The sequence below is a fragment of the Anomaloglossus baeobatrachus genome, chromosome 2, assembly GCF_048569485.1.
Source record: "Anomaloglossus baeobatrachus isolate aAnoBae1 chromosome 2, aAnoBae1.hap1, whole genome shotgun sequence".
In the NCBI taxonomy this organism is placed as follows: domain Eukaryota; kingdom Metazoa; phylum Chordata; class Amphibia; order Anura; family Aromobatidae; genus Anomaloglossus; species Anomaloglossus baeobatrachus.
Genome location: NC_134354.1, coordinates 785,381,170 through 785,392,107, shown reverse-complemented (window position 1 = coordinate 785,392,107; position 10,938 = coordinate 785,381,170). Strand labels below are relative to the sequence as shown.

General features: G+C 50.9%; 1 protein-coding gene across 2 annotated transcripts in view; it reads right to left on the bottom strand.

The window, feature by feature from the left end:
- Window positions 1-1,012: 1,012 nt before the first annotated feature.
- Window positions 1,013-10,938, bottom strand: part of ARHGEF17 (Rho guanine nucleotide exchange factor 17) — a 214,657-nt gene continuing 204,731 nt past the window's right edge. For both annotated transcript variants that reach the window (XM_075337614.1, XM_075337616.1), the window contains exons 16-21: window positions 10,207-10,293; window positions 8,282-8,349; window positions 7,118-7,266; window positions 6,678-6,852; window positions 6,341-6,598; window positions 1,013-5,974 (exon numbers count right to left, since the gene is read on the bottom strand). In XM_075337614.1, the coding sequence (XP_075193729.1) occupies window positions 5,802-5,974; window positions 6,341-6,598; window positions 6,678-6,852; window positions 7,118-7,266; window positions 8,282-8,349; window positions 10,207-10,293 (910 nt within the window). In that variant the 3' untranslated portion in view covers window positions 1,013-5,801. The remainder of the gene's footprint in view (window positions 5,975-6,340; window positions 6,599-6,677; window positions 6,853-7,117; window positions 7,267-8,281; window positions 8,350-10,206; window positions 10,294-10,938) is intronic.

The following is a 10,938-nucleotide window of genomic DNA, read 5'->3' as shown; positions in this document are numbered from 1 at the left end:
AGAGCGTCAGCCGAGTGTCATCTGCTGCGAGCGTCAGCCGAGTGTCATCTGCGGAGAGCGTCAGCCGAGTGTCATCTGCGGAGAGCGTCAGCCGAGTGTCATCTGCGGCGAGCGTCAGCCGAGTGTCATCTGCGGAGAGCGTCAGCCGAGTGTCATCTGCGGAGAGCGTCAGCCGAGTGTCATCTGCGGAGAGCGTCAGCCGAGTGTCATCTGCTGCGAGCGTCAGCCGAGTGTCATCTGCTGCGAGCGTCAGCCGAGTGTCATCTGCTGCGAGCGTCAGCCGAGTGTCATCTGCTGCGAGCGTCAGCCGAGTGTCATCTGCTGCGAGCGTCAGCCGAGTGTCATCTGCTTCGAGCGTCAGCCGAGTGTCATCTGCTGCGAGCGTCAGCCGAGTGTCATTTTTGTTAGCGCAATCAGAGTCATCTGCTGCGAGAGTGAGGCGAGCGTCGGCTGCTGCGAGCGCGAGGCGAGCGTCGTCTGCTGTGAGCGCGAGGCGAGCGTCTTCTGCTGCGAGCAGAGAGTCATCTGTTGTGAGGGCCAGTCGAGCGCCATCTGCTGCAAGTACGAGAGGAGCGTCATCTGCTGTGAGCGCGAGCCTGATACAATCTTACTGCATTATACAGAACAGTGATCCACTAACGGTTATTGAACAAATCCATTTATAGACAACACTGATTTTATCAAAATGACAGCAGCCATCTCAGTAAGTGACACATCGCTGGAATCAGGGTCTCTGCCCCTACATTATGCTGCTCTCAGATGGGGGAGCAAAAACCTGCTGACAGATTCCCTTTAACTATGTGTGTTATGATTACGGAAAATATCCGTAAAAAGCACACTGCTCGCGATTCGAGGATTCACAAGTCTACAGTCACATTCTTCCAGCCACGTTTATATAAAACTGCCCTTTCGTGCCCATCTAATACGGCCATACAATGCCTACCAGAAGCAATGAAGCCCAAACTTAATGACGCCTTTTTTTTTTTTAATAACCACGAGAGAAACAAAAAAGTCGGATTCAACACTGGTGAACTTTATTTACAAAGAATCCACAGTGACAAAATAAGACAGTATAGTATGGCAGTCATAGCGACAATACACCGGGAGGATATGACCCATCCCCCGAAGGCGCCAGAGTGGTTACAACTTCCATGTGACGGCGGGAAACGCCAACATTTTAGATTTATATATATAAAAATAAGCCATCAAAATGATTTGGACGATCAGACGCTTAGAATATTATTTACAGGAAAGGCAACGAACTGTCTGCTCCTATGTACAATACACAAGGGGGTCCGTAGTTATGCTCCGCCCCTCCCCCCACCCCCAAAAAAAATTATGTTCTGTAACCCCCGTAAGTGCTGGAGGGGCTCATTACAGTGCGAGACATAGCAGCACCGGCAGCTGCACCGGGAACGGCATCATCACCAGGACTGGAGAGCGAAGGTAGCGGATCAGCCACGGGACACACCTGTGGGAAGATGGCTGCAAACGTGGACACGTGGACTGCACCGACATAACAAATATATTACATTTACAAGAAAAAAAAAATAAATCACATTTCTTATTATATTTACTGGGATTTTTTTCATTTTTGGTGGAACATTGAGCACAATATTTGGATTTTTCCTTCACTGTCCCATGCTGCGGGGAGCGCAGGACCGCTTCGTGCCGCGGGGAGTGCAGGACCTACCCGTGCCGCGGGGAGCCCCGGATCGCCTTGTGCCACAGGGAGCCCAAGACCGCCCTGTGTCGCGGGGAGCGCAGGACCGCCTCGTGCCGTTGGGAGCCAAGGAGCGCCTTGTGCCGCGGAGGGCCCAGGACCGCCCCGTGCCGCGGAGAGCCCAGGACCGCCTCGTGCTGCGGGGAGCACACGGCAGCAATCTAGATCTAAGAAATAAAGCTTGTTTTTTAAGTTTTTTTTTTGTAGGTCAACATCCATATTTTCTTATCACATTCATTTACCAGATGCATTTTTACAGTAAATGTGCCCTTAATAGAATAGCCCCTCCCACACACCTTATTTAAAGGGACGGACCACTTATACATACAGCTTTCCTCAACACCTAACTCCATTGCTTTTCTATAGTCCCCCAACATGCTTCACCCATAATCCTCTAATTTACTGGTCCTCCGTCTCCCTCTAGTGGTGAAAAGAGGAATAGTTTACATTAATGTGTAGGCCGAGCATCCATGCTGTACCCACGCTCTGCTCATTTCTCCTTCGGAGGAGCAAAGTCCAATTGTTAAGAACCAGGGGCCACAGATGCATCTGAAAGGGCCACAAGGAGCCCCGGGCCGCTCCCCGCTCTGCTGAATTCTGACCATAATTTTACATTAAAGAGCTTAAAAGGGATTTTAATCCATAAAGTTAATGGGATTTATGGACAAGTTCTTTCTGATAAAATCCACATCTTCATTGTAAAAATCCATTGTGTATTTTCTGAGAAATACAGAGTTGAAATTTGTATGCAAATGATCTGCAAGTGCTCCAGGGTGGGACCGTGCACTTGCAGCCCTCCTCCCATCCCTATTTGCTGCCTGTGACTGACTGACAGGTCAGAGGGGGCACCTAACTCGCCGGACAGAGGGGGCCGCATCACTCGTTGGACAGAGGGGGCCGCTCACTCGTTGGACAGAGGGGGCCGCTCACTCGTTGGACAGAGGAGGCCGCTCACTCGTTGGACAGAGGGGGCCGCTCACTCGTTGGACAGACGGGGCCGCTCACTCGTTGGACAGACGGGGCCGCTCACTCGTTGGACAGACGGGGCCGCTCACTCGTTGGACAGACGGGGCCGCTCACTCGTTGGACAGAGGAGGCCGCTCACTCGTTGGACAGAGGAGGCCGCTCACTCGTTGGACAGAGGGGGCCGCTCACTCGTTGGACAGACGGGGCCGCTCACTCGTTGGACAGACGGGGCCGCTCACTCGTCGGACAGACGGGGCCGCTCACTCGTCGGACAGACGGGACCGCTCACTCGTCGGACAGACGGGGCCGCTCACTCGTCGGACAGAGGGGGCCGCTCACTCGTCGGACAGAGGGGGCCGCTCACTCGTCGGACAGAGGGGGCCGCTCACTCGTCGGACAGAGGGGGCCGCTCACTCGCCGGACAGAGGGGGCCGCTCACTCGCCAGACAGAGGGGGCCGCTCACTCGCCAGACAGAGGGGGCCGCTCACTCGCCAGACAGAGGGGGCCGCTCACTCGCCAGACAGAGGGGGCCGCTCACTCGCCAGACAGAGGGGGCCGCTCACTCGCCAGACAGAGGGGGCCGCATCACTCGTTGGACAGAGGGGGCCGCATCACTCGTTGGACAGAGGGGGCCGCATCACTCGTTGGACAGAGGGGGCCTCTCACTCCTGGACAGAGGAGGGCCGCTCGCTCCTGGACAGAGGGGGCCGCTCACTCCTGGACAGAGGGGGCCGCTCACTCCTGGACAGAGGAGGCCGCATCACTCGTTGGACAGAGGAGGCCGCATCACTCGTTGGACAGAGGGGGCCTCTCACTCCTGGACAGAGGAGGCCGCATCACTCGCCGGTCACAGGGGGCCGCTCACGCGTTGGACAGAGGGGGCCGCTCACTCGTTGGGACAGAGGGGGCCGCTCACTCGCCAATCAGAGGGGGCCGCTCACTCGTTGGACAGAGGGGGCCGCTCACTCGTTGGACAGAGGGGGCCGCTCACTCGTTGGGACAGAGGGGGCCACTCACTCGCCAATCAGAGGGGGCCGCTCACTCGCCAATCAGAGGGGGCCACTCACTCGTTGGACAGAGGGGGCCGCTCACTCGCCGGTCAGGTCACTCTTGTTTCAGAGAAATGAAGCAGGCAGGAAGGGGAGCTGCAAGTGCACTTTCCCACCCTGGAGCACTTGCAGCTCATTTGCATACAATTTCAAATCTGGATATCTCAGAAACTGCTGAATGAATTTTAACAATCAGTGTGTGGATTTGATACCTGTAGAATCCGCTGTATAGACCCATCCGGTTCCCTTCAATTTCCCACCTGATCACTACAGATATAAAGGTCGATCAATAACATTTAAAGGGGAAGTGCCAAATTTGATTAGTGGTGATCACGCAGGTGTGGCCATTGCCGGCCGTCATCATTTATTCCCACCAATCTTTATATTACAGTCTTCCCTACACATATCCGAATTTAATTAAAAAGCATGAAAAGAAAAAATGGCAAAAAGCCGAATTCCTATAATGTGCGCCAAAACCGCAGAATACTGGGAAGGGAAGAGCAACAGCGCCACCTGGTGTTCACTTCAGATACTGCACTTTAAAAGGACAGTAAAAAAATAAGAAATTAAAGGGGATGTCCACTTTGAACTACAATTTTCCCTATCTGTATAACAAATAAATGCATCTCGGGGAACGGTGTCTGGGGATCTTATAAGATCCTAATAAGGCAGAAATAAAATCAAGCGTGTGTCACAGCTCCCTATGTAGCCAATCAGGTGATGCCGTCACTATTGTGCGCCCGTATACCCTGTATCTGCCGCGGCTGTGATGTCATCACTGCTCATCGTATATTCGGTGACGTCTCCACGATCCCAGGTCTACTTACACAAGGCACAAAGTTTAGATCACGTCCTGTATACGGAAAAGACGCAGCCGCCATTCTGATATCCGTCCAATCGTCTCCGCCTCCTAATATCCCTCTTTTTGTACATTCACAATTCGGGAGCAGCTTTTCCTGGAACTTTGCATTGTGCTATTCCCTCTATTGCTCTTCCTGGTAATGAAGGCGTTACCATTCCTCCTGTTGAGGGGGCGTGTCCACTGATTGGACAGTGGTAGGGCATGTCAGGACACGCCCACAACTGGTGACATCATTTGTCAATTTATCCCCTTCCAGGAGGAACAACAGAGGAACGGCACAACCCAAAGCTAGAGCCAAAGTTGCTCCGCGTCGGTTATCTCATGTAGGACATACCGGTGCAAAGACGTATGCTCCCTAAAGCCTCTATAGATGGTGGCTCCTAGCAGAGCGCATCAAGCCGGAGACGGACTACAAATCTCAGCATGACCAAAGGGCCTCTGGTTGCTCCTATGGGATTGAAGTTGGTGTCTATGTCTTGAGTCGCTCTCTCTTCGTCTTAATGCCCCCCCCCCCCTTTGTCTCGACCCATTTACAGCACTAAAAATAGTAAAACTTTCAGAACACAAGTTTTTTCTTTTCACTTGACAATAAATAAGAACAGTATTTAAAAAAATAAAAAAAACAAAAAAAAAACAACAAAAAACCGGTGGCCGTCCGGGCCGGTGACACGTACACAGTTCATTAATAGCCACAGAATCGGAGTGAACATTCGGACCCTCCGGACGCTCGGTCTTGTCGGGTCCCGTTTTGGGGTCTGTATGAAACGCAGACAGAAACGAGAACCCAAAAGCGCTGACTGACAGCAGCGAGACGCGGGGTCCCGGGGTCACCGCTCCCCCACCAGTGGTTAATACCTTTTACAGAAGGTGCCGAGAGCCGGTGAAGACCACCGACCACATCCAACGGTTTCCACCATCCTAAGGATTCAGCTGTAGGCACCTGAGTACCGGAATTTTTGGCAATCCCACCCCATCGCATCACCCCAAAACGTCCACGCTCAGATCATCGACTCTTTGGACTGAAGGCCCCTCGGGGCGAATCATAGACCTCTCTCCTGGAACCGGCGTCACGGAGATGTTGGATGTACGATGGAGGTGTAAGCATGGAATACGTCAAAAGACAAAAAGCCAAAAGACGAAGGTACGGGCAGCAGCGACGTCAGAAGAGGGTCCAGCTCGGAGTGCTGTGCCGTGGGGTCTTCACACCCTCCATAGCAGCAAGTGGTTGGTGCTGTCGTCTCGGCCCACAGTCTCGCTGCTGCTGGTCAGCCGGAAGTCCTCGTAGCCGTCTCCTCCGCTGATCACCAGCAGCTTGGATTTTGGTCGGTGTCGGGTGGAATCTCTCTTCTCGGTGTCGCAGGTTTGTTCGTTTCCTGAAAGCAAAGAGATAAAATTACAATAGATAAACCCCGGAACTCACTTTTGGGGGCGACAACCATGGACCAATGTCAATCGGGGTGACAACTATGCCCACTGACAAAAGAGATGGGCTGAGAATTGGGGCAACCACCATGGTCCATTGACATTGGGCTGGTGACATTTGGGGTTACAGAGGGCCATGGACATGATTTGCTCCCTCTGTGACCCATGAGTACCACTAGTGAAGATAAAGCTCTTGGTGCATATGTCCACACCACCTTTGTACCATGGATTGTGCCACACACCAGCATAGGTGAACCATGTGGTTTCTAGTGTTGTAGCCCCGCCATGCTGTGCGACCGGGAACAGCCAGCACCCACCTTGGTCTACAGGCAGAGGAAAGTGCACGTCAAACCCATCTGGCAGCTCCACCGATGTGAGGAACCGGACATGACCCGTGTGTCCTTGCGAAAGTCCCACCGGGCTGACCGGGCCCTTCAGAGAGCTGGTGCTGGAGGTGATGGTGAGGGTGAGGACCACCCCGGCACTGGTCCCTATCCACAGGAGATCCTTGCAGGCCAGCAGAGCAGTGATCCTCAGACACGCCGACTTGTGCTGGCGGATGATGGCATCGGAGCCTGGAGGGGGAGCATTTATGTTACATGGACCCTGTGATGACAACATGGTGGTGTGACATATGGCCCCGACCGCTCTTACCTGCCAACATCTTGTGCACGGGCGGAGCGATATCCACCTCCGACAATTGCTCAAAGGTGGTGGCGTGATAAAGGCGAACCTGAGCGCTGCCCTGCAGAGCGATCCACATCCCGAGGTTGCTGGTGACCATACACGTGACACAGCGGTTCTGATCCTGCCCAATATGGAACGTGTGCTGAGGGTGGAGAAGAAAAGACGGATCAGGACATAACTCTGCTAACGTCCATATAACCTCCACACCAGAATAAACTGCTCTGATAAGTGAACAATGTAAGGCAACTGCCCGGCACTCGGAAAAACTGCCCGGCACTCGGAAAAACTGCCCGGCACTCGGAAAAACTGCCCGGCGGTGACGCACATTCATCCACAGTAAGCAATGTTATGCAGTCTGCCAGTTATGGCCGCAGTGCACAGATCTGAGGTCGGGAGCCGCCATTTACCTCCTGAAGCAGCGATGATGTGTTCAGGATGATGACCCTGTTCTGACAGCCGCACCACAGCTTTCCAGAGATGGACACCATCTTCGTGATCGGGCTTCCAGGAGAACCGAGGGGCAGAGTTTTTGAGTTCTGAGAGTCCCAAAAACTCCCTAGAAAGACATAAAACACAACTCAATAATGAGTGCCAGAACCAAACGTCAAAGCTCTGCTGGGCGGGAAGGGCGGCACCTTGTTTAGGGTACATTCTTCTCTGCTGAGATACATACATGTCATGGCGCCCCCTGTTAGTCTTTTAATTCTTGGTCAGAACGTCCACCTAAGACCTTTATTAATTCCCAAATTCTGGAGTAGCTGGACCCATAGAGAGTGATGGGAGCATTCACCCATCTGCTATATGGATCTATATGTTCTCCAGTACGTGTCCTGTTATCAGCCATTAAAATCTACTGAGATGCATCAAAAACGGATGAATAAGCCGTCCGACACACATCAGCTTTCCAGCCATTTGTAATGAATCCAAAGCAGAATGTCTCCTTTTTCAGTTTTTAAAAACCGATAAGAAAAAACAAAACCAGAAGTAACGGGAGAAAAATGGTGAGAAAAAAAATATAATCAGAAATTGTTGTATACATGTGCCCCAACTTGTCCAATGCCGGAGGAGATACAAGTCCAGGGGCTCAGGCTCATTCACTCCATGTATGTAACAGCAGAGGGCGCCATAACTTGTACACAACACCAGGGGGCGCCATAACTAGTATGTAACACCAGGGGGCCCCATAAGTAGTACGTAACAGCAGGGGGCGCCATAAGTAGTACGTAACAGCAGGGGGCGCCATAAGTAGTACGTAACAGCAGGGGGTGCCATAACTAGTATGTAACAGCAGGGGGCACCATAACTAATATGTAACAGCAGAGGGCGCCAAAATAAATGTGTAACAGCAGGGGGCGCTATAATAAGTAATAACAAGAGGCGCCATATCTAGGATGTAACAGCAGGGGGCGCCATAACTAATATGTAACAGCAGAGGGCGCCAAAATAAATGTGTAACAGCAGGGGGCGCTATAATAAGTAATAACAAGAGGCGCCATATCTAGGATGTAACAGCAGGGGCGCCATAACTTACATGACAGCCAGAGCCCCGGTGACAGCTCGCGGCCTCTTACCTGCTTCGCGCTGATAAACGATCAGATCGCCATTTGCTACGGACACAAAGACCTGATTGTCCAGATATCTGCGGAGGAAGGAGGACGCGGGGTTATTATATACAACCTCATCTTCGTGTCTTGTCGGTGATAATTCTTCCTAACCTAGAAGATGCATGAAGTGTTGTCATGGGACTGTGGCCCTGGTATCCAAGGGGCCTAAGTACATGGCGGATGGAGGGGCCATTACAGATTGGCCTCGCCTGCCCAGGACCTTCTCTATCGGGTGGGCCTATTGTGCAGGTTTGTGGCAGTATCGGGATTCCCGGACCCCATTGGACCGGTCTCTTGTACATTTCTACGCTCCTGGTCTCCGCCATGTTCAGTGATTGCTCCTTCTTATATCTTCGCTGTCCTGGTAGATGGGAGGACCCTGAGCTGTGGAGGTTTCGAGGCCTAAGGCTAAGTTCACACTTCCGTTGTTTTCCATCAATCACAATCCGTCGCCTTGAGCAATTACGGTATCCTGCAAAATATTTTGCAGGAATCCAGTTTTTCCCCATAGACTTCTATTAGTGATGGATAGCGACTGATGATGCTGCGTTGCATCCGCTGCGTCGTGGTCAGTCGTTTTTTAACTGACCGCCGGGCGGGAGCAACGCAGCCTGTAACGTTTTTTGAGCAGCGCGATCCGTAGGATTTTGCTGCGCATGCTCTCTCTGCCCCCGTAACCAGGATAAACATCGGGTAACCAAGCAATGCGCTTTAGTTAGTTACCCGATATTTACACTGGTTACGTGTGCAGGGAGCCAGCGCTAAGCGGTGTACGCTGGTATCCAAGATAAATATCGGGTAACCAAGCAAAAAGTGCTTTGCTTTTAGTTACCCGATATTTACCCTGGATACGTGTGCAGGGAGGCCGACATTTCCCCACTCGGCTCCGCCCCCTCCCGCACTCCGCATGTGTACACTCACTCACACACACACTCACTTGTCCCCAGCCCTGCAGTCCCCGCGGCACTGACGTCCTCAGCTCCACAGCCCTGCTCGGCTCCGCCCCCTCGCGCTCCGCCCACTCCCGCACTCCGCATGTACACACGCATGTAGACACACACACACACACACACTCACCTGTCCCCAGCCATGCAGACCGCGGCACTGACGTCCTCAGCTCCGCCCCCGAACTCCGCCCCCCCGAACTCCGCCCCCCCCGAAATCCGCCCCCCGCACAAAACGAAGTCCGACAATGAAATTCTTTTCTTTGTCATCCGTCAAGCAACGCATGTGACTGATGCAAAACAACGGAAATGTGACCCTAGCCTAACTCTGATTTCTACCATTACAATCAGCTGTATATGACGGAGAAGAACGACCATTATTATTCCTAAAACTCCCGCTTTAAAGGATAGAAACTTCTTTGGGGGGAGGAATTGACTGAAATCAAAATATTTGGGACAAAAAATATATTTTGCACAATTTAATTTTATTTTTAATTTTATTAAAAAAATGTTGTTCTACACTTGGCAGCAGAATGAGGTAACTAAGAATCCATCAGCGAGCGCGCCCTGACGGGGAGTTCCTCGCACTCATCTGTCTTTGGCGCTGAACCTTGATGTGGTCATTAATCAGCTGTGAGGAACTTAGAAAAAGAGAGTCACTAAATATGAAGGCGCTCGCTGAAGGATTCTTAGTCAACTAATTCTGCAGCCAAGGAAATAAAGTTTGTAAAAGCAAAAAAGAACAAAAAAAAACAACACAACAAACCCCCCCAAAAAAACAATGCAACATTTTTAATAAAAATGCAAATGAAAAAAAAAAAAAATATATATATATATATTTTTTTTTTAACAAGAAATAAAGGCCTTTAAAAAATAAATAAATAAATAAATAAAAATGAATGGGTTAATGGTAGAACTGGTGAACATGCTGGGATTTGTAGTACTCACAGGATACACATGACGGCGGCCGCGTGCTGCATCTTCATGCTGTTCTTCCGGTTCCGGATGTTGTCAGATGATTGGTAGACGTGGATGCTGGACAGAGAGGAGGAGCAGCGGATTAGTCAGTATGTGGCAGTGTGACACGCGGATGGCGTCCTATGCTGGTCCCATTACTGTGGAGCTTCCCTCACCCTTATACAGTCATTTACAGTGCCTTGCGAAAGTATTCAACTCCCTTGAATTTGTCAACCATTTCCCACATTTCAGGCTTCAAACATAAAGATAAAAATGTTAATGTTCTGGTGAAGAATCAACAAGTGACACAATTGTGAAGAGGAAGGAAATTTATTGCTTATTTAAAGTTTTTGTAAAAAATAAATAACTGAAAATTGGTGCTTGCAATATTATTCATCCCCTTTACTTTCAGTGCAGCAAACTCACTCCAGAAGTTGATTGAGGATCTCTGAATGATCCAATGTTGTCCTAAATGACTGATGATGATAAATATAAGCCCCTGTGTGTAATCAAGTCTCCGTATAAATGCCCCTGCTCTGTGATAGCCTCAGTGTTCTGTGTAAAGCGCAGAGAGCATCATGAAGACCAAGGAACACAACAGGCAGGTCCATGATACTGTTGTGGAGAAGTTTAAAGCCGGATTTGGTTACAAAAAGATTTCCAAAACTTTAAACATCCCAAGAAGCACTGTGCAAGCGATCATATTGAAATGGAAGGAGAATC